Below are 23,605 nucleotides of genomic sequence, written 5' to 3' on the forward strand. Positions count from 1 at the left end.
TCATAATGTGTAGTTTGTTACAAATAGTTTAATCATTTGTTAGGGGCAGATGCAATTGTGGGAAGTAGGAATGTCCCATGAGTTCAGAATTCTGGAAACATGGGGCTGCGCTTTATTGGCCATAGCACCATCATAAATTAAGATGGAGACACAGGCACTTTTTGTTTTATCTTAAACAGAATAAAATTGGTCAGTACATACATATAATCTGTGTTTGGTTAAGAGTATTGGGAGCAGCTTGCATCTTCATGAGCAGCTGTCACTTTTGTAGGAATTCTTATCAACTGATGTGATATACTCTAATATTCATGAGTAGTCTGTTTTGTTGGGAATGCAGAAATCTCTGCTAGCAGAGCTGCTGCATCTTCCATCCATAGGCTTCTCTGAGGCACTGCTAGCACAAATACTATAGTGGCTTAAGATGGTTTGTGCATATGTTGATTGGGGACAGTAATTTATTGAATTTTCTTTTTAAAGAACACTGAAACTAGGCTTAGTTATTACTATTACTACTTTGCTGCAATTGAGAGCAGCATTCAACTAACTTGTGCTTGAGCAAGGATTAGCAGTAGCACAAGTGGATTCCCCTTCTGCTTCCTCCAGATCTGTTTCAGAGAGTTAAAGAAAACCTTAGAACACATTTGGGAGGCACAAGAGGAGGAGAGCAGCAGAACGTTTCATCGCACAACGAGAAACCCTTGTGGTAACAGAATATTCACCTTAGTGCTACATTGAATACAATCCTTAGTATACAAAATGACTCCTTTTCAGCGAAGGCTCTCACTGACAGATGGGAAGAAGTGTTTTTCTCCACTTTTTCTAGAGACTTGAGTGCCATCCTCCACTCCGTTCTGCAGGGTCAACCCATGCTGCTCTGGACCAGATCTTGGAAGGATGAAGGGAGGAAACAGCAAAAATTACTGTCCTTCTCTTCCAGTGGGAGCATCCTTTGAGTAGAGTTCAATTCACAGAAACTTAAGAATGCAGACTTGGATTTTAACAGGGCTACGTTTGACTCCAGTTTCTTTTTTCCCTACAGGACATGTTTTTTAAGTACACATGGAATAACTTTTTACATACTCAAGTAGAAATTTGTATTGCATTGATTCTCGCAAGTCCATTTGAAAGCACAGAAAATGGTACAATTTCAGATCAGGATTCCACTGGAGACAACCTTTTGCTGAAACATGTAAGCTGTTGTTATTATTTGTAGTACTCTAGGTATAATTGGGCTAGGCTCCCCACATAGAAACACTCAGTCAACTAGGTAAGATAAATAAAAGCAAGGTGACCAAGAGGATGAAAAAGTTGCCATAGTTAAATTACTGTTGTAAAGCTCTTAGGCTACCACTGTCCTGCTACCTTGCTCTAACAAAAACAGTTTTTGGTTTTTGCAGAAGTGTTGTACTCCAGAGCAATGGTAGCTGCAGTGCAAGAAATAAAGTTGCTGATCTAAGTATAGATCAGCTACTAGTTCCTTTTGCTAGATTAAATAGGTAATCACGCCTTTTTTAAAAAAAAACTGGCAACAGTGCAGCTATTAACGTGTGACAGAATATTTTGAAGTAGAGCTGCAGAGTAATAATCATTTCAGTCTTGTACTCTTTTTCAAATTTAGAATATGGTGAACTGAATGAATGTTAGAAAAATGTTGGAATGAAGTTATATGGCTTTAGCAGAAATGTTACAAGGAATTAAGTACAAATAGATTATTAATGTATTAAAGGGAAAAAATAAGGTTAGAATATGTTAAGATAAAATACAGGACAGAAAACAGAGGAAGATGGAAAGGAATTGCTGAAACAGTTAATTAAAGTGGAATACAAAAAGGGAGGTGTGAGGAGGTTCTTGAAACAAGTGAATGAAAGACAAGATACTGAAATTATTGGATGTGTTTTAAATTGTGTTTGTTTTGTTTTGTTAATTTAATATTTTACTGTTAGTGTTATGCAGTGTTTTTGTTTTTGTATTGTATTGTATTGTTTTGTTTTGTTTAATTCTTTTTTTTTCTTTTGTAGTCTTTAAAATGTTAATAAATATTATTTTTTAAAAAATAGAATATGGTGAACTGGAAGGATCGGTTGGGGGAAATATACATGGTATATTTGAAGATATGTAGCAAAAAATATATATTGCAAAAAAACAACTAAGGAAGCTTTTGTTTTATAGCTTTTCCTTAAGTGCCATTTAATAGAACGAATACTTGAAGCATGGGAAATGAATGAGAAGAAACAGTGAGTAATCAAAACCCACTCCCTGCATTTGTAGTTATGCATGCTGTATACTATTTGGGAAGCAACATAGCACTTGATTTAATTCAAGACAAATTTAAACAAAATATTAACTGTACTTGATTGATGTTCACAAAGCATACTACTTTGGCCTAGAGGGAATATGTTCAAATCACTGGCTTCTGGAGTGGAGAAGGTTAGGCAAGTTCTCTCTATTTCTATCCCTGCAGTGTTCACTGCTGCTGTTTGTGGGTATGCGCTTTGCACAAGCAATATATGGGTCTGCTTCTGCTAATTTAACTTCAGTATATTTTTATGATAAGAACAAATTTATATTTGAGCTAAGTCTGAAGAGTCATAAATAGTTTTAATGGAGATCGCTGTATGCACAGCATAGGCATAGATGTGAATTTAAATAAATCTTGATGAATTAATGGCTGTATTATAGAGTTGTGTATTCTGTAAAAGTAATCAACCCCCTGCCCCAACTAACATTTGTCCCATATGATACTCTGCACAGCTCTTGAAATCAAATCAAGGAGCAGAGTTTGAAATATTTTAACTGCCTAACAATTGATTGGCCTTTTTGTGAAGGACTGACCAAGTCACATTCTCTTCTCTTCTTTGCCAAACAACCATCTCGTTTACTTATATACTCTTCCAAACCTATAGAGAGAACAGTATGTAACTAACAGATTAAACAACTGCCTGTTTAAATAATGAAATTTGTTGAATTCTTGCAGGGCTGAAGGAGGAAGACGATATGGCTACATGGGTCACTTAACAAGAATAGCTAACTGTATTGTGCACAGTACGGATAAAGGGCCAAATTGTACATTAGTGCAGCAGCTTATTAAAGGTAAGTGATGTACTTTTAAAGAAACAAATACTTGATCTTATTGCTGATTTCTAAATGTGAACAATGTATATCCCTATCTCCCCTTCTCACATGCCAAGCCTTTACCTTCGGGTTTGCTCTGAGAGTTTATCAGTCAGCCCATTGGTTCCTGCTTCTCCTACAACATCTTAAAAGTTAATCACTGCAGAATTGATTGTCAGTGCATGTTATCTATATCTTTGTTGTTGTTGTTTAGTCGTTTAGTCGTGTCCGACTCTTCGTGACCCCATGGACCAGAGCACGCCAGGCACTCCTGTCTTCCACTGCCTCCCGCAGTTTGGTCAGACTCATGTTTGTAGCTTCGAAGACACTATCCAACCATCTCGTCCTCTGTCGTCCCCTTCTCCTTGTGCCCTCCATCTTTCCCAACATCAGGGTCTTTTCCAGGGAGTCTTCTCTTCTCATGAGGTGGCCAAAGTATTGGAGCCTCAGCTTCAGGATCTGTCCTTCCAGTGAGCACTCAGGGCTGATTTCCTTAAGAATGGATCGGTTTGTTCTTCTTGCAGTCCATGGGACTCTCAAGAGTCTCCTCCAGCACCATAATTCAAAGGAATCAATTCTTCGGCGATCTGCCTTCTTTATGGTCCAGCTCTCGCTTCCATACATCACTACTGGGAAAACCATAGCTTTTACTATACGGACCTTTGTTGGCAAGGTGATGTCTCTACTTTTTAAGATGCTGTCTAGGTTTGTCATTGCTTTCCTCCCAAGAAGCAGGCGTCTCTTAATTTCGTGGCTGCTGTCACCATCTGCAGTGATCATGGAGCCCAAGAAAGTAAAATCTCTCACTGCCTCCATTTCTTCTCCTTCTATTTGCCAGGAGGTGATGGGACCAGTGGCCATGATCTTCGTTTTTTTGATGTTGAGCTTCAGACCATATTTTGCGCTCTCCTCTTTCACCCTCAATAAAAGCTTCTTTAATTCCTCCTCACTTTCTGCCATCAAGGTTGTGTCATCTGCATATCTGAGGTTGTTGATATTTCTTCCGGCAATCTTAATTCCGGCTTCGGATTCATCCAGCCCAGCCTTTCGCATGATGAATTCTGCATATAAGTTAAATAAGCAGGGAGACAATATACAGCCTTGTCGTACTCCTTTCCCAATTTTGAACCAATCAATTGTTCCATATCCAGTTCTAACTGTAGCTTCTCGTCCCACATAGAGATTTCTCAGGAGACAGATGAGGTGATCAGGCACTCCCATTTCTTTAAGAGCTTGCCATAGTTTGCTGTGGTCGACACAGTCAAAGGCTTTTGCATAGTCAATGAAGCAGAAGTAGATGTCTTTCTGGAACTCTCTAGCTTTCTCCATAATCCAGCGCATGTTTGCAATTTGGTCTCTGGTTCTTCTGCCTCTTCTAAATCCAGCTTGCACTTCTGGGAGTTCTCGGTCCACATACTGCTTGAGCCTTCCTTGTAGAATTTTAAGCATAACCTTGCTAGCGTGTGAAATGAGTGAAATTGTGCGGTAGTTGGAGCATTCTTTGGCACTGCCCTTCTTTGGGATTGGGATGTAGACTGATCTTCTCCAATCCTCTGGCCACTGCTGAGTTTTCCAAACTTGCTGGCATATTGAGTGTAGCACCTTAACAGCATCATCTTTTAAAATTTTAAATAGTTCAGCTGGAATACCATCACTTCCACTGGCCTTGTTATTTGCAGTGCTTTCTAAGGCCCATTTAACTTCACTCTCCAGGATGTCTGGCTCAAGGTCAGCAACCCCACTACCTGGGGTGTACGAGACATCCATATCTTTCTGGTATAATTCCTCTGTGTATTCTTGCCACCTCTTCTTGATGTCTTCTGCTTCTGTTAGGTCCTTACCACTTTTGTCCTTTATTATGGTAATCTTTGAATGAAAGGTTCCTTTCATATCTCCAATTTTCTTGAACAGATCTCTGGTTCTTCCCATTCTGTTGTTTTCCTCTATTTCTTTGCATTGCTCATTTAAGAAGGCCTTCTTATCTCTCCTTGCTATTTTTTGGAAATCTGCATTCAATTTCCTGTATCTTTCTCTGTCTCCCTCGCATTTTGCTTGCTTTCTCTCCCCCGCTATTTGTAAGGCCTCGTTGGACAGCCACTTTGCTTTCTTGCATTTCCTTTTCATTGGGATGGTTTTCGTTGCTGCCTCCTGTATAATGTTGCGAGCCTCCATCCATAGTTCTTCAGGCACTCTGTCCAGCAGATCTAAATCCTTAAACCTGTTCCTCACTTCCACTGTGTATTCATAAGGGATTTGATTTAGATTGTATCTTACCGGCCCAGTGGTTTTTCCTACTTTCTTCAGTTTAAGCTTGAATTTTGCTATAAGAAGCTGATGATCTGAGCCACAGTCAGCTCCAGGTCTTGTTTTTGCTGACTGCATCTTTGGCTGCAGAGAATATAATCAATCTGATTTCGATGCTGCCCATCTGGTGATGTCCACGTGTAGAGTCGTCTCTTGTGTTGTTGGAAAAGTGTGTTTGTGATGACCAGCTTGTTCTCTTGACAGAACTCTATTAGCCTTTGCCCTGCTTCATTTTGCTCTCCAAGGCCAAACTTGCCAGTTGTTCCTTTTATCTCTTGGTTCCCTACTTTAGCATTCCAATCTCCTATAATGAGAAGAACATCCTTCTTTGGTGTCACTTCTATAAGGTGTTGTAAGTCTTCATAGAATTGGTCAATTTCAGTTTCTTCCGCACCAGTAGTTGGTGCATAAACTTGGATTACTGTTATGTTAAAAGGTCTGCCTTGGATTCGTATCGAGATCATTCTATCATTTTTGAGATTGCAACCCAGTACTGCTTTCGCAACTCTTTTGTTGACTATGAGGGCCACTCCATTTCTTTTGCGGGTTTCTTGCCCACAGTAGTAGATATGATGGTCATCCGAACTAAATTCGCCCATTCCCGTCCATTTTAGCTCACTGATGCCCAGGATGTCAATATTTATTCTTGCCATCTCATTTTTGACCACATCCAACTTACCCAGGTTCATGGTTCTTACATTCCAGGTTCCTATGCAATATTTTTCTTTTCAGCATTGGACTTTCCTTTCGCTTCCAGGCATATCCGCAACTGAACGTCCTTTCGGCTTTAGCCCAGCCGCTTCATCAGCTCTGGATCTACTTGTACTTGTCCTCCGCTCTTCCCCAGTAGCATGTTGGACGCCTTCTGACCTGAGGGGCTCATCTTCCAGCGTCATAACTTTTATATGCCTGTTGTCTTTGTCCATGGAGTTTTCTTGGCAGGGATACTGGAGTGGCTTGCCGGTTCCTCCTCCAGGTGGATCACGTTTGGTCAAAACTCTCCACTATGACCTGTTCATCTTGGGTGCCCTGCTCGGCATAGTTCATAGCTTCTCTGAGTTCTTCAAGCCCCTTCGCCACGGCAAGGCAGTGATCCATGAAGGGGATCTATATCTAAGCAAAGCTAAAATTCTACAGACTGCCCGTTATTTATATTTATATATTTATGCACTCTACCCCTGCTAGTTTTGTCTGTAATTTCTGTTATAGGGGCTGTTTATATACAAAAAATGAAAATTTGCCCTTTGGGGTAGATCAGTTTTATGCCAAGGCAATTTTAACTTATTTGAGACACATTTTAAATCATGTTTCGCACTTTGAAGTGGACAAAGAGTGATTCAGACAGTAGAAGTTTCTTTAGAAAAGGCTGCATTCCTTTTGGGTAATTTATCAGGGCCACATACCAATTACAGGGAGAGATAAAAGCCAGCAGAGGGTTGGTTCAGAACCAGAAATGGGTAAGTGAATCTTAACTCCAGGAAGAATCTCATTCTACTTTTAAGTCTCACATGTCTTCCTTCTGCATACAGCAAGGAACAAGGCAGAATTTCTAGCATGCGGGTTCTACCTTACCTTGGGGGATGAGTGTATATGTTTTTGTAATGCTTTTGGTATTTTAAAATAATAAAATAGATTGAAAATTAATGTGCTTTACATGACAACATTCAGCAGCTTTACTATTAAACCTCTTTCTACTTGACTTTCTAGAGCTTCCAGATGAAATCAGGGAGCGATGGGAGACTTTCTGCACAAGTTCTTTAGGAGAAACAAACAAAAGAAACACAGTGGATCTAGTAGGTTTCATAAGATGAAGTTTCGGGGGATTTTCTATGGGAATTTTGGCCCTCATTTGTCAGGAATGCAGGACAACACCTTTCTAACTCATAGAACCATAGAACTATAGGATCATCTAGTCCAGTGTTTCCCAACCTTGGGCCTCCAGCTGTTTTTGAACTACAATTCCCATCATCCCTGACCACTGGTCTTGCTAGCTAGGGATGATGGGAGTTGTAGTCCAAAAACAGCTGGAGGCCCAAGGTTGGGAAACACTGATCTAGTCCAACCCCCTACAATGCAGGAATTTCAGCCAGATGATACATGACATATGCCCCCTCCCAAAAGCCTTTGCTTTAAAACCTCCAAGGAAGGCGAGACACTTCACTTGTCACTTTTTGCAGGATGATGAGGAACCATTAATATACACTTGTGTCCAAGAGAGATGGCTATCCTATCTTTGTTTTGAAAGTGTGTGCAGCTCTAATTTTCAAAGTATACTACCTTTGTATTGTCTTAGAGAATTCCTTTGGCAAAAATAGAGCCCTACTTTTGGATTTTTGAACGGTACAGAGTTTCTTATAATTAAGACCCCAGTCAGATTGGTCTTTTAATAATTCATTTAATACATACATACACACATAGATATTTTTGAACTATGTATAGATCAAGTCTACTGGGAGTCAGTGTATCTCACACACACTTACTTCCATGTAATACTAAATCATGACTTACGAATACAAGGATGAACTGCAGTGAATCTTGGTTTTGTGCTCTCTGGTGTGGTCATGAGGAGGTCAGAAGTTTTTCTGTTTTTAGATGAGCCACAGTTAAGTATCACGTTTGAACCCTAAACTGTGATTTCTTTTAACTGTAGGAAAATGAGCCATGTTCAAAAATTATTGCATGGGTGACCTTCACAGATGCCCCCCACAGCATATCCTACACCACTGGGAGTAGCATTTCACGGGGCTACATGGGGAAGGAAGAATGAACAGAATTTGCTTTCTTTTCCCCCAGCAAGTGTGTCCCATGAGCAAAGTTCTACTTATAAGAACTCTGTATCCAACCAACAGTTTTTTGCAGTAGTGTTGATGAAGGCAGAGCTGCATCTTGCTACAGCAGACTTTCATTAGATACCTGATGCAGAACTATATTTAATTTCCTAGGTTTGTTGGCTGATTTGTTAATGAATGTGTAAATTGAAAATCAGCTTTATTGTGTCCTTGGTTTGAAGAGGGAAATACATATTAGTGCTGAATGATTTAAATTGATTTAGTTAACTGAAAGTAAATTTACTTAACAGTTCTTTCTAAGCAGGAGATATAAGTAAGTAATATGGAATCAGTATAGAATTCTCATGCTACACTTCTGATGTGTGAAGCATTTAAAATATATTCTATTGCATAGAAAACTTGTGACAAAATTCATAGGAATAGAATTTAAAACTGATTTAATGCATCAACATAATACATAGTGGTGTTGACTGCAGACTTTCACTGGAATTTGCCTTTCCATGATGAAAATCTCCAATTAAGAATGTGTAAATTTAACCGATTTTGCAGCTGAAATTTGTTTAACTTGTGTTTCTTTTTAACACTGTGCATTAAAATCATTTTTTAATTAAAATTGAGTTAGCTAAGCAGTGTCTGATTTTTTATTTTTTAGGGCAGAGCAGACACTGGCAAAATTTGGATTTAAAAGTACAACACTTAATTGCTTTTATCCAGAGCCATACAATTACTACTGCCTTACCAGGCAGCTCTGGGCTTTTATTTCCCAAGCATTAGTGCCCCCTGCCCCAGTATGTGACATTGTTGTTTTCTTATAAGGAATTTAAAAACTTACAGACTTTGTTATGGGCGCATTGTTTTAAACCCTTTTTCTGATGCTGATTCTTTAATTGTTCTGTCTCTAGGTTACTACTTGTCATATACACTCATCCAGTGACGATGAAATTGATTTTAAAGAAACTGGTTTCTCGCAGGATTCCTCTTTACAGCAAGTGAGTCAAACTCTGGACTGTTTGCAGTTGTTTGCATTGATGCCTTAATTGAAAAGAACTTGGGTGAGACGATTGCCTCGGGAATTTGCAACTTTTAAAACTTAGATTTAGCATTTTTAAGATGAGGAAAAAATTGAAGGCATATCCTGAAAGCTGTGGAATTTGGGGGGAGGCGTATGTATGGTCACAACTTCCAGGATGTAAGTAATTTTGGTCTGTATCATTAATTTGATTAGAATTTCAATTCTCTAACAACTCTTGTCAGTTGCAACTTTCTGAGGAGACATAAGGAGAGTTCAGAACACATGTTTTTAATACTGCAAACCATGTTTGGCTGATTGGAACATCGTGTGAACTGGCCTGTAAGAGTTAAGGCAGTTAATTCCTTTAGGTGTTCCAGTTGGCAAACTTAAAAGTGTAGTTACCTGCTTTCACAAATGTGTAGCACCCTCAAGCTGGAAATACTTGTGTTATTTCTCTTAACAGTCTTAGTGAACTGAATATATTCTGTAGTCTATTATCACCCGATTGTGAGTTAACTGTTCTTTTATGCTCATAACTGTGGAACTAAAAGAGGGTTATAATCTTATCTGGGAGGGGAAGCAGACCACATGTTCCCACAGTCTTGTGTACCCCTGATCCTGCAGAAATGGTTGTTGGCAGTTGTACCACCAAAGGCATATATGAGTAGTGCTTTAGAGGCTATTTTTTCTAGCACAGTTCTCTTTCCAACAAAATCACCCAGTTTCTGGCTGTGTACTCAAAGAAGGCACTTGAAAAATATGCTTTACTGTCTGTAAAAATGTAGCCTTAGTTTAACTGCAATTCTAGAATTAGCCTCTTTCTCCCCCTGTCTCCTGATACGCACTTTGGGGATTTCTCCATCCATGGGCATAAAAGCTGTCTTCATCTGTGCCATGGTAGTTCATCAAATCTGAGTCTAGCTTATTCTAGCCAGTTAGTGACGACAGCTTGAAAGGTTACTCTGGATCATGCTTACTTAAAAGAGCTCCAGACTGTTGCAATAGCTTTTCTTTTTTCTGTGGCTTATGCAGAAAATTATGATGCTATCTTAAATATTTGTTGAATGCCTTGTTTGGTGGCATCACGAGGCACCTAATTCATTTACCAGAACCATGTTAGTGGATGCAACCTTCTTAGTAAGGAAATTGCTTTGTAGATACTGCCTCCAAAATATATGTAACTTTTGCTGGATCCAAAAAAGACTTCCCTGTATAATTTTATGGAGGTGTCACACTGTTTCTCTTCAAGCTACTTCTGTAAGAGTATCCAAACTCTTGTTGCATTTTTACCTATAGTTTTTAAAAGAGTAACTTCAGGCCAAAGTTAATTATTACTTTATGAAAAAGTAACCGAATCATTACAGAAGAGCAACTGTTACCAAGCACTTGCCCTAAGGCCCTCAAGTTTCAACATTCAATAGTTCATAGATATATAATTTAGGAGAAAGTGTTTCTGGAGCAAAATGGGCAAGTAGTATTTAGACTATTATTAGAATCATTATATCACTGTCATTGGTCCTGGGGTTGCCAGGCCTTTTCTGATTATCAGATGCAACAAATGACGTCCAATTTTATTGACCAGTTTGGCTTCAACGATGAGAAGTTTGCTGACCAAGATGATATCGGCAAGTGAGTATTTTAAAATTTAATGTCTGCCTTTTTGTTTTCCATTTGTTTGTGTTGCAATGGTTAGTGGCTGTCTCTCTAGTTATAATCTGTGTATAGTCAGCTTGTTCATTTTCCAGTTACACATTTTGTGCACTCATAAGAGGAATTTTTCCTTTAAATTATGCCTCACGTCTAACGCCTCTATCCCTAGCATTTATGAAGCAAACTCTTCTTATGACTGTCACTAAAATAATAGACCAAATGCTCACAATGTTGATTTCTCTCTCTGAAGCCTCTTTATCCCAATCCAGAGTACTATGTTCTGAATGCACTGTGTACCAGGTTTCTGATTAAGTTTTCTTTTCATAGAAGATTGACATAACCAACACAACTTCTGTGTGGTTCTGTATGGTGCTAACCCATATGGTGTAATTTTTGCATAAGTGAAGGTTGTGAACATAGACCTGATTAATTTAGCTTATCCTTTGAGTCCAATAATATTACTAGATTTGATTGGTACTGTCAGTTCATTATATTTTAAATGTGTGCCCTTGGAGGTTTGGAACAGGTAAGAACTTACCCAGTTTTAAAATGTGAGTTAATTTATGTACTGTAGCTGGATCTCTTCCCTGTGAGTGGCTGCAAGCATATGCACCAATTGTTTTGTTTTCATATCTGTTTATGGAAACAGTGAATTCCCCCCCCCCAATTACTTCCCAAATAGTAAAGGAAAATGGTTAGTTCCCTGTTTGGTGTGGGAGTGTCCACTGTGTGTTCTATCAGTCCCATTTGCCAAAGGCAGAGATGAGTGGAATAAAAAAATTGTACCAGAGCATCCACCATGTTGGATCACTGGGGAAATCGAACTCAAAAGAAAGAAGGACAATCTGTCTAAAGGGGGACAAGAAAACTCAGTGCAGTGTTGCTCATCTGAAATGGGTGCATTGCTTTCAGTCAGCCATCAGATGGCAGAGCAGCATAATTCGAGTGAGAATAATTTTTAACATCTGGTGATGCAATCTGTACAAAGCCAGAGCTCCATAGATCAGGTAAAGGCTGCTCAAAGGCCTGCTTTAGATCCTACTAAATGCATCTTCATTTTTCAATAAGAATTTGTTGAGAAGTTTAGAATCCCTATTTTCTGATTCTCATAGAATGTTCCTAATAATAACATTAATAATCCAAGCACCAGAATTCATAGCAGATACCACCCTGGGCTCAGTATATCACTCTACAAAGACCAGAATAGCTAATGGTGGTGATCAGACCCTTTCTGTGGCTAAAATAGTGGAGCATGTACAGTAATTCTTTCATCTTACACACATTTGACTTGCATGTTTTCAGGTATATGCAGTTGGCTGAAATTGTACAAGTCAATTCCCAAGCAAGGCAGAGAGCTTAAAAGCTCTTTTCATGCCAGGTCTTCTTGGCGAAAGGTGCGTTCAAGCTCTCCACCTTGCTTGCTCAGCATGCCAGTTCTGGAAGGCCATGGGATGTTTTCTCGAGATTTCACATGAACATCGCTGGCCTTCTAGAGCCGGTGCATCGAATGGGCCTTGCCCAGCAAGCAAATCAGAGAGCTAGCTTAAAAGCTCTTTTTGTGCTGGGTAACCCAAGCAGACTTTGGATGAATATAACTTTTATGCTCTTGACCTTGCTGGCTGGGGGAAGCCCACTCGGTGCACCAGCTTTGGGAGTATGTGGGTGCTCTTTATCTCTCACCCGCTAGCTTCAGGGCAGCTTCAAGAGTTTAGCTATATGCAGTTTTCATGTATACATGTAAACCTTGGTACTTGAACCCCTACGAAATAGGAGGGATTGCTGGGACATTCTCTCCAGTAGTAACCATTAGTCATAGGAAACTGCCTTTAACCAAGTCAGTCAATTGGTCTGTCTAGTTCAGTGTTTGGACTTACAATGGCCGTATGTTGGTATGGTAGATCAGTCTATACAGCCATTAGCATGAGAAGCCAAACACCTGTCCACTCCACTTTGCATCTGGCACCTCTACTGCTCTATCCACCAAGGTTCCTACCCCCCAAGATCTGTTGTGGTCTTTAACAAGCAGTAGACAGCCACCTAACTCACCCAACCCATCCAGCATCATACAGGGCTCTTCCACAACCCACAGTGGATGTCTCTCATGCCAAGCAAGAGAATGGAACATTGATTACTTACTGTGAAGATTCATTCTTGTTTGGCATGTGGAGCCATCCACTTCATCACCTGTACATACTCTGTTGTTCATGCACACAACTGAACTAGATTACTACTCTTCTGAATTTATATGGGGTTAGGCTTACAAAATGATTTTGCTACAAGTTATCCATGGAATGCAACTGAGGAGAGGGGAGGGGGGGGAGCCATAAAGAAAAAAATATGGTCACATGTCCTTGCCTAGAGTAAATGGGAGAGATGCAGTCCACAGTGAATGCCTTTGCATGCCAAACATACAGTAAGTTATCACTGTGCTGCTTAATTAAGTATCTGGAACTGACAAATTAAAGTGCTTTAATACTTTGTTTAAAGAAGGTGGGCACCCTTAAATCTTTTCATCGTTTAATCTGTTCCTGGATTAGAATATTTGATTTTTACGGCAGTTTTAGCATGGTTATCTGTAAGTTTAGGTAACTAGTAGTGAGGATTGTTTCCACAATACTTTTTTTGTTTGTTTCTTCAGCTCTGTGAGCCTGTGACAGAGGTCTTGGCTCCTTTTTTGAATGTAATCAGTCAAAATCCTCACAAGTAGAAAAGAATGTATCAGTTTCATGAGATTATAAAATGATGTGAACTGAAATAATTCAGGGGTCTGTGTGGAATGCCATTTATTCTCTGTTTTAGTGTATAAATTTTTACTTTGTTCACAGTGTTTCTTTTGATCGCGTATCAGACATCAATTTTACCCTCAATACAAATGAAAGTGTAAGTATATTCTTGCAGCTATTGTAAAATTCAAAATGGATGCTATTTGTTCACATTCTATGTGTGAGTGGAGAGGCCCTGCCCTTTTTGGTGGCATTGTTTGTAAAGAGGAACATTTTAAGAGATTTTTTTTGTGGCATTCTGTCTTAACACTGCAGTGATTCAAGCATCTTTATCAGGAAACATATTGATGGGTAGGGGTCCATAATTTTGGTCACCATGATGAGTGTTCTGCCACCCAATCTTGGAGCTGAAGGAGACAGATGGGCTTGGCCCTGCTCTTGTGTTGCACTTTCAACATGCTCAGAGGAAGCCCAGCATAACTATAGAGATATTCTGCGCCCCCTCCCCAACTGCAAGATGAGGTAGAAACCTGGAGCTGCTTTTGGTGTGGTGCATCCAAGCTTCTTGCAGCACCTTGGAAGCAGAGTCACAGTGCAGTTCTAGGAATTAGTCCCCCACCATCTGCTCCCCAGCTTCACATTTGGTGCTGGCAAGACCATGGTGTTGTCTCTGACCTCAGTATGCATATAAAAGGCATCAAGTTGGGGACCGAACCTTGTACTTTGGGGGGGGGGGAGGCAGAATCCTAGCAGTCACATGTTCATTGACTAGTCAGTTCATTGGCCAGCGAGAATTTATCAACCCTGTTTATAAGCTTTCAAGAAGAACGGAGTTGTGTCCCTCAGCCTCACAAGAGACTAGAAATGGTTTTAACAGGTGCAGATTTAGGGGCATGTTGGTGAAGCAGCATCCAAAGTACATCAGCTGTTAAGTGATGGAATGCATGGCCAGAGTGGGGCAGGTTAACTCATGGAAAGTCCTTTGGTATTCTCAGGATGGCTCTGTGTAGGTTTCTTTGACAGATGCTGTAAAACTATTGGAGACCTAATCTTGGGACAGAATTGGTCATGGCCCTTTTTAGTTTTATAAATTAACATTAAGAGCACTTCTTTCTGGTATATGGTCACTTCCCATTTGTTCTATTGTTTTCAGATACAGTGAATGCCCAGCCAGAGTAATAAAGGTAGCTAATGTGCTATGGCAGAGACAGTGAACTGGCAGCCCATAGGCTGGGTCTTTTTTTGTGGCTCTGCTATGAACTCTCCTAGTCAGATCAGGAGTGTCAGCTGTTTTAAGTTCTTTGAGGCTTCCCTTGTGTTCCAGAGGAAAACTTGCCCCATCTCCCAATTGCAGTGAGGACTAGAGAAAATACATATGCTGCTTCTCTCTTGCAAGTACTCATCCCAGGAAATGAGATCAACCCAGAGTCCTCTGGGAGGGATCTTGCATTCCCAGAGGATGAGGGCACCTGTTGAAGTGAAATCAATATGCAAGTCTTCCACGCTGTTTTAATTCAGCTTGGCACCAATCCTTGATACCAATGTGAAAATTGGGGGGGGGGGGACTCATTGAGTGAGACAGTGGTTGCCCATTTCTTTGGAAGGAGAGGTCATAGGAAGTCTCCAGCACGGCATAATCAATCAGTTTAAAGTGGTCAACTACCTGTGAGCTGGTGATATTATGTTCTGAGAATTTTAATGCTAAATTTAAGGAACAACAGCAGAGTATTCTGACGCTATCTGAACTTTGCTTTAAACATGGAACAAAATACTTTCTACCGGAAGCCTATCTGTTCTTTACAGTTTGGGATATGAATATTAATTGTGTTGGGTAACACTTCAGAGTTGTTGCTTTTGTTTTTTTAAACATAACATACATCATGACTTTGGGACGCGGGTGGCGCTGTGGGTAAAAGCCTCAGTGCCTAGGACTTGCCGATCGAAAGGTCGGTGGTTCGAATCCCCGCGGCGGGGTGCGCTCCCGTTGCTCGGTCCCAGCGCCTGCCAACCTAGCAGTTCGAAAGCACCCCCGGGTGCAAGTAGATAAATAGGGACCGCTTACTGGCGGGAAGGTAAACGGCGTTTCTGTGTGCTGCGCTGGCTCGCCAGATGCAGCTTTGTCACGCTGGCCACGTGACCTGGAAGTGTCTCCGGACAGCACTGGCCCCCGGCCTCTTAAGTGAGATGGGCGCACAACCCTAGAGTCGGACACGACTGGCCCATACGGGCAGGGGTACCTTTACCTTTACCTTTACATCATGACTAGCCACCTAAATGTGATATTCAGTGTTCATGAGTGGTGAATTTAGTCTTTGTAATTTATTTGCTTCTTATGATGTTTAGGGCAATATTGCTTTGTTTGAGGCGTGCTGTAAGGAGAGAATACAGCAGTTTGATGATGGTGGTTCCGATGAAGAAGATATCTGGGAAGAGAAGCATATTGCTTTTGCACCAGAATCTCAGAGAAGATCCAGGTAACTTTAAGATGGCAGGGAATATGTTTTGCCTCTAATTAAATTTAATCTAAAAACTAATATATTTACCTATTTCAGCACTGATAAGCTTGTGCCAGGTGCTTTTAGGAAGAGTAATGCAAAGATGAATATATTACATTCTAGCAGTAATCGGGATGATATTCTTATCCTTATGCTACTGTTGTCTTCATAAGATTGCACGTCTTCAGCTGGTTAAGTCAGGCTTGCGTCCTGATCCAAAGTGGGTCACAACAGGAGCACTACCACCATGAAAATATATGGTAAAAAATAAAGAAATACGGCCTTGAATTCATGTTTGGGTTAAAGGTGGATTCTGAGTCTGAGAAGGTCAAGGATACCTGAATTAGATGATGCAAGTGACCTAATTCACATGTCACAGTAAACCTTAATTAATGTTTTGCCGGAATTCAAAGATTGATCCAGCTTCATTTCTCCCCTCTAGCCAGGAAGAGCCATGATCCCTGGCTTAGTATTATATCCCAACTAGAGATTGTTTTGTTTGGTGGGAATTTTGCCATTAACAGTGGGAAAGTTTAGATTCTGTGGTTGTCTTTTGTGTCATCAAGGCAAAAAATGGCAAAAAAAAAAAAAACCAAAACCCCCCTTGGGTGGTAGAAATAATATTTCTGTATGTGTATGTTCTTTTTGTTTTTGTTTTTTAAAAAAGCTCAGGCAGTACAGACAGTGAGGAGAGTACAGATTCTGAAGAAGAGGATGGAACAAAGCAGGACTTGTTCGAGTCAAGCACCAATACAGAAGACAAGATGGAAGTAGATTTGAATGAAGGTAGGTAGTTTTTATGCGATTGCTTCTTGCTCACTTTAAGATACTGGAAGTGGAAATCTCAGACAAGCATAATTCTATTAAGGAAGGGCACTTCCAGACTGCCATTATTTTCAAGTGAGATTCCTTCGCATACCAGTAAACTCTGCTTGCGCAATTAAAGTTTATTGGAGCCTGCTTCCCCAAAACATCAAACTTTTTGAAGTAAGTAAAGTGATGGGGTAATGCAATGGAAAGTGTGGGAATAACACATTCTTTGATGCAATGTCATCTTAATCTTCCCCCCAACAAACAAATGAGAGTGAATGCTCATTAAACAGCCAACATTGTCTAAATTCCCTGCAAGACAAATCAGGATCAATGATCAAAAAACAGGTTGCCCAGAAACACTCAAAAGTGAAACAGAATTCACTGGTTAGAACTTCCCTTCTTTGTTTTGGGATAAATTGACCACATAAGCAATAGTATATCAAACACATGGTGGCAATTAAAATGCCAGTGTTGAGCACAGATGTGTGACGAAAGCTTTGGGGTTGAAACAAGGAAGTCTGAATCAAAGCCTCAAATATTTGTTGAACCAGTTAAACCTTAGGATCATTCTGCCTTGAGCTAAAGGAAACATTCAGACAAACCTTTGGAATAGGAAACATATTTTGGAGGACTGAGGGTTACTAGGATTGGAGAAATCTAAAATCCAGAGGGTTTTGGAGTGGAATATTCTAATATTGTACTTTTGAAATCATATATGTTCCTTAATGAGGTGTGCATTGTTTTAAGTTGCCCAAGGAATTCCCAAATCTGTTTTAATCTAATATTTTAAGTCCTAGCCCTATGGCAGTTTTTTGCTTTCTTAGTTTTTTGCTTTTTAAAAAATGATAAATGTATCAATCTTTCCAGCACCTAACTGGTCAGCTAACTTTGATGTTCCTATGGAAACAACACATGGTACGAATCTGGATTCTGTTGGGTCTGACGTTTGGAGCACAGAAGAGCCGATGCCAGCAAAAGAAACTGGCTGGGCCTCCTTTTCAGAGTTCACATCTTCACTAAGGTAGGAAAGTACTGTGTTGCTTCATGTCTTGTGAATCAAATGGAATTTAATTTTGAGTGAAAGCGCTGATACTCTTTTCATGAGCTAAGCTGAAAATTGAGGGAGTTCTGAGTCTGTGAGTGCAGGGATTTGGTTTTAAGCAGACCTTGAATTGAAAAGAGTCATTCCCAGAGAGCCTTTTTAAAGCTGCAGGTTAATTTTATTACAGGAAGTCAAACTGTTGATATGTATCTCTGAATTGATAAGAGAGCTGTGGGGAGAACTATGGGGTGGGCAGGGGGAGACATAAGTGCAGGAATGTTGTCTCCTCACTTGGTTCTACTTGTTCTGTTCTAACATTTGAGAATGGCTATAGAGTACTCAAGTCAGCAGCCCCAAAGCAAATATATGGGGAGTGAAAACATTTTCTTTTGTCAACTGCTCACCAAAAAGACACAAATTACTTTATTTTTGGTCGCAGCACCACCTGCAGTATCTTCTCCTCTGTAACATGGTGCTTTTTCAGCTCTCCAGCTATTTCTATGTTTCTGTGATTGCAATATGTAGAAGTCAAATAATTTAGGTTCTCTGCTCACGTTGCAGTCTTTTCCCTTCATATCCTAATTACAACAGGGAGAGTTGAAATTATAAATGATTCTTTAGCTTTCAAATAGACATAAACTCCCATAAACTCGTATACATTGATATGTGTTCCATTTCCTTTTATTCCCTTTTGATTGCACATGAATGTTTTCTAGAACTCTCAAATTGTCAGCACAAAATGTTGAGGCATCTACTCACATGATGCAGAATGGGCAGACTGCTTAACCAATCTAAAATATATTTCCAACATACTTACTTTGATAAACACTAAAAATGGAATTCATCAAAGCTTTCGTTTTCTTTCAAAGTCCAAAAGATTCCTTAAGAAGTAATTCACCCGTAGAGATGGAAACCAGCACAGAGCCCATGGATCCTCTGAGTGCAAATGTAGCACTTGCAACGCAACCAGAAGGTAAAAGCACTTAAATAATGCAGACACACATATGGCTGTATATGCATTTGATACTCCATTGTTTATCATTACTTGCACAAATCACAGTGAGCCTCTGCTTCATGTCTTTGCTCCTCCTGTGTGGCTGGAAGAATTTTGGGAGCTTTTAGTTGTAATTAACTGCTGTTTGCCATATGCCTAGTTTAAACAAGCCAGGTTTGAAACAGACCATGGTTAGTGTTAATCAGTTTATAATGCTAGCCAACAGGACAAATGGCAAATAACTGGAAGTAAAAAAAAAATATTATTTTTTACATCATCATCCCAGCTACATGTGTGGAGGGAAAAGGCTCTGGCTTATGCACATCAGAATAAACTATGGTTTTTCATGATGTACAAACACATCAATTGTGCAAATAGGATAAGCATGTCTTGCTTTCTAAAATAATGGAAATTGAAACCATGCCACTTAATTTCTTCCAAATTACATGACTGATGGATATATAAGAGGTATTAAAACCCTCTGATGTGGCTTCAAATGTGATTAGCTAGCTATTGTAAGTGATCCAAATTCCCAAATAGACTAGAAAATGGAGGTGGGGTTGTTAATATAGAAAATTAAACACTCTATTATCTACCGTTTATTATCTAAACGATCGTGTTTCTATTTTGTGATAATGTACAACTGTAAAAATGGCAAAAATACATTGTTCCAGAATAAAAATCAGCATTAGTTCCTGAAGCCTTTTCAGCTGTTCAAATTTGTATTTACAGCTGCAGGAAGCATTGCAATGGAGGCTGGTTCTGATGGAGAAGATGATGTAGAAAATGCAGACAAGGTGACTGAAACAGTAATGAATGGCAGTATGAAGGAGACCCTTAGCCTTACTGTAGATGCTAAAACTGAAACTGCTGTCTTCAAAAGGTAAGAGAACACTATGGCTTGATTCAGAGCATGGGTTTTGATCATTTTAATTTTTTAAATGTTGGCCTGGCATGCCATCTTTCATTTTAAAAGCATTTAAAAACAAATCCATGGCAAAACAGAGAACTTCCTACAACAAAATTAAATATTTTAAGTGTGATTTGATTGTAGCCACCAGGTGTAATGTTTAGCATATACCTTTGTTTTTTTTGGGGGGGGAGGTTTTTTAAAAGAAATTTTAATCTGCTGACGTATGAGCTGCTGGATCCTGCATCTTCTGTCTCTTAAATTTGTCTGTTGCCTTTTTATTTATTATTTCCCCCCTAATGTTCTAATTATGTTGTAAGACACACCAGGCATTTTAAAAGAAAGACAGGGCATACATTTACTAAATAAAATATTTGGTCTCCTTGACTGAAAGCAGTTGGCATAGTATGCAGCTTATACTAGCAAAGCCTGGTCACAGAATCCAGTTCCATATCTGAATTATTTGTTGCTTTAGAAAAAGGATACCACCACCATTTTAAAGTTGTGTGCAAATGTTATGCATCTTAGTGGAACATAAAAGAGTGACGAGGCTGACCCTAAAACACTTCCCAAAAATGGTTGTTCTTAAAATGGAAACCCGCCACACGCGGTTGACTAGTCTCTCAAGTTATCCTTGCTAGTTTGTCTTCTGGCCAGTACAGTTTTGTTCTCTAGCATATTCTCTTCTATCAAAATAAGCTGCTCATATTGGCAATTGCACTTTTAGTAGGTTTTCACTGGCAAAATCCTTTCATCCTGTTACACAGCCACTTTATTTTCCTTTATTGTTGGAGAAGGATGTCCAGATGCTAGAGCTTTCTCAGTGTTGGTGTCCAATCTGGTATGATCTCCCTTCTGAGGAACATGTGACACTGATATGGTGTATTATTTGGTGCTGATTAAAGATGCACCTTTTTGCCCAAGCTTCTTGTGGGGGCTTATTTACTGTTTCTTGCTCATTGTTTATATGAAGAGTTGGCTGAACCTGATGGCAGGGTGTGTGTGTGTGTGTGTGTGTGTGTGTGCGCGCGCGCGCGCGCATATAAATGTGTGTCAGATATAGGATGGGTTTATAAATGGCAAGATAGGTAAATAATTAACTACAATTTGTTCTTGAGGCAGGGCTTCTGAAAATGAAGCAAGCATTGTTCCTTTTGTGGAAGTGACCCCTCCTAGTTGCTACTGTCCAGTCTTCTCTAAGACACAACATCTTTTTTTGGTGTTGCTCTCCATTTCAAATTTGATTCAATTTTCTGACAGGAATTTTAGCATCATGACAACATTTTCAAACATTTATTTGGCTAAGTTCAAGCGCAGTGCAGGATTACCAAATAGGCAGAGTAGGCATTGGCCTAAGGGCCTCATGCTTTTTAGGGGCCCCATGACAATGGATCAAAATAATATTGATTTGATCTTGAAAGAAAGTTACAACCAATCTTCCCTAGTTCAATGTCATCCCACTAGAGCATTCACACAACAGGCCCCCCAAGATTTCGACTACCTAGGGACCTCCACAGGGTTCAATCTGGCACCGTTCAAGTGAATACGATTTCATTTTGAAGCACCATGGTTGCTTAGGCTTGAGAGAGGAATTTGACCTCCAGCACATCACACCTTGGGAGGCGCACTTGCATCGCTTCTAAGTCCTTTTTGTGGCTCCCCCCACCCCTGCAGCTTGGCGGCTATGGTGTGGCCTTCACTTTCTTATGCAGGTGGGATAAGTGCTCAGAAAAAAGGAAAGTGTCTCCTGCTGTCCTGAAGAACAGAAATTGACACCAAGATGACAAGGGGTGGTTTAAGCTGTTCTATATGACCTCCGCATTTTCATCAAGTTAGCCACTAGTGGCACCAAGATCTCTTTGATGATTGGGTCACTGCCAGTTCAGACCCCATAAATATATGTGAATTATGATTTTCTTTCCCATTGTGGATCAGTTTATCGCCTATTCATCCACTTTAGATTGATACTTTTGAAGCTGCATCCAGGCCCCACAAATAACTTACAGGTGCATTTTAAATAAAAGGACACATTCTACTCATGTAAAAACACGCTGATTCCTGGACTGTCCGCAGGCCGCATTTAGAATGTGATTGGGCTGTATCCGGGCCCCGGGCCTTAGTTTGCCTACTGTTTTACAATGTTTCTTTTAAAATTCAAAGATTTGACTGTCAGGTTCACCATGTCTCAAACTGAGCTTTCTCCATATGAAAGGGACAAAGTTTGCTTAATTTCCATAAGCCTTCCCTGAAGGTTAAATTGTAGGAGCCGATGCCAGTCTGGATCCCCTTCATCCAACAATGATAAGGAACATTCATGGTCAGTTGAATGTTCTTATATTCATGTTTGCGTTAATCATGGATGCCATCTTGTTTTGCCATAAATACACCTGAAGGTATAGCTGAATGTACAGTTGTGCAAATTAATGATTTGCTTAGCTAAGCTATTTATTTTTATTCTGTCAGCATCCCACTTTGCTGTTGTTCTGTGTTTTGCTCTTTTCTTTATTTAAGGGCTGCTTCATTATAGTATTTTGTACTAAAGTACAAATACCTGAAGATACATGGGTATATATTAAGTTATAAAGAGTGCACACGTGAGAATTACGCTTCTTCCCCCCCCCCCAAAAAAAAAGTGAGTGGGGACTGGGAAAGGATATCCACCTAGATATTTTATACTTTTTTTTCAAAAGTTGTACTCTATTCTTTTCTTTTGGAAGCTGAGAACAATTTATTCTATACTGCTTATGTATCTGCTCACAAACAGTTTCTAATCTAGATTGAGGCCAAGTACAAACAAGTGGGTAGGGGAAGAAATATTGAGTCCAGATTGTACCACTTCAGACTGCAAGTTTGGGCTCAGACTTTAGAAGACTCACGTAATGAACCATGACTTTTTTGGCTGCTGCATAAATAGGGCTTAATCCAAGGGCTATTTTTTCTAGGAGTTTCTTAATGGTCTTTTTTTACATTCCTTTTCTGTTCTTTCCCCCCCTCCCCCTCACTTTTGGCTTCAGAGTGTTGAAATCCTATCGGTATGTAAAGGTTAATGAATGTTTTTTTTTTTCCATTTTGGGCACCATGTACATTCTTTATTTCTCTTTTTACTACTCTGTAATCTTACATCCTGCATTTTTTCCAGTCCAGTTCCCTTTTAAGTGAACATAAACTGATGCCAGTGATGAATGTGACCAGAATCCACAACCTTGTGCTTGTTTTCCATGTTTCAATCATATTTCTAAAAATCTACTTGCATGTGACCTCTGGACCCTTTCTACCTAAGCCTCCCACTAATGCATGATGATATCAAATGTTGAAGGCACAAATAAAACTGTAACCTGTTTCTTTAGTGAGGAAGGAAAATTGTCTACCTCGCAAGATGCTTCTTGTAAATACGTGGTGGAGGAGAACACAGAAGCTGCAGAAGAAAATCCTGTCACTCCGCAGCCTGCTAGCAGCAGTCTAGAACAGAGGTAGCTCTTTATTGCCATATTCCTTTCACAGTGTGGTTTCTTTTACCATTGGAATGAAGGATTTATTTAAGGATATGTATTCTGCCTTGCCAAAAGACCAAAGGCAGCTTATTTGGTATCACACAAGCATTTTTAAAAATTGGTACTGTATCTAAAATTTTAAACCTAAAAAGCAGCATAAGGCAATTACCGTATTTTTCGCTCTATAAGACGCACCAGACCACAAGACGCACCTAGTTTTTGGAGGAGGAAAACAAGAAAAAAAGTATTCTGAATCTCAGAAGCCAGAACA

General features: G+C 39.7%; 1 protein-coding gene across 10 annotated transcripts in view; it reads left to right on the forward strand.

Moving 5' to 3' along the window:
• The window catches only part of PPP6R3 (protein phosphatase 6 regulatory subunit 3), a 61,300-nt gene that overhangs the window by 34,122 nt on the left and 3,573 nt on the right, over window positions 1–23,605 (forward strand). For 5 of the 10 annotated variants that reach the window (XM_079990741.1, XM_079990742.1, XM_079990739.1 and 2 more), the window contains 14 exons: window positions 1,040–1,189; window positions 2,170–2,234; window positions 2,975–3,090; window positions 7,123–7,208; window positions 9,107–9,193; window positions 10,748–10,845; window positions 13,692–13,746; window positions 15,933–16,063; window positions 16,752–16,870; window positions 17,765–17,918; window positions 18,809–18,912; window positions 19,666–19,816; window positions 22,858–22,875; window positions 23,191–23,313. In XM_079990741.1, coding sequence (XP_079846867.1) covers window positions 1,040–1,189; window positions 2,170–2,234; window positions 2,975–3,090; window positions 7,123–7,208; window positions 9,107–9,193; window positions 10,748–10,845; window positions 13,692–13,746; window positions 15,933–16,063; window positions 16,752–16,870; window positions 17,765–17,918; window positions 18,809–18,912; window positions 19,666–19,816; window positions 22,858–22,875; window positions 23,191–23,313 — 1,457 coding nt within the window. The remainder of the gene's footprint in view (window positions 1–1,039; window positions 1,190–2,169; window positions 2,235–2,974; window positions 3,091–7,122; window positions 7,209–9,106; window positions 9,194–10,747; window positions 10,846–13,691; window positions 13,747–15,932; window positions 16,064–16,751; window positions 16,871–17,764; window positions 17,919–18,808; window positions 18,913–19,665; window positions 19,817–22,857; window positions 22,876–23,190; window positions 23,314–23,605) is intronic. The other 5 variants (XM_079990746.1, XM_079990748.1, XM_079990744.1 and 2 more) reach the window with 5 other exon arrangements.

This window comes from Podarcis cretensis (assembly GCF_951804945.1).
Source record: "Podarcis cretensis genome assembly, chromosome: 1".
NCBI lineage: Eukaryota > Metazoa > Chordata > Lepidosauria > Squamata > Lacertidae > Podarcis > Podarcis cretensis.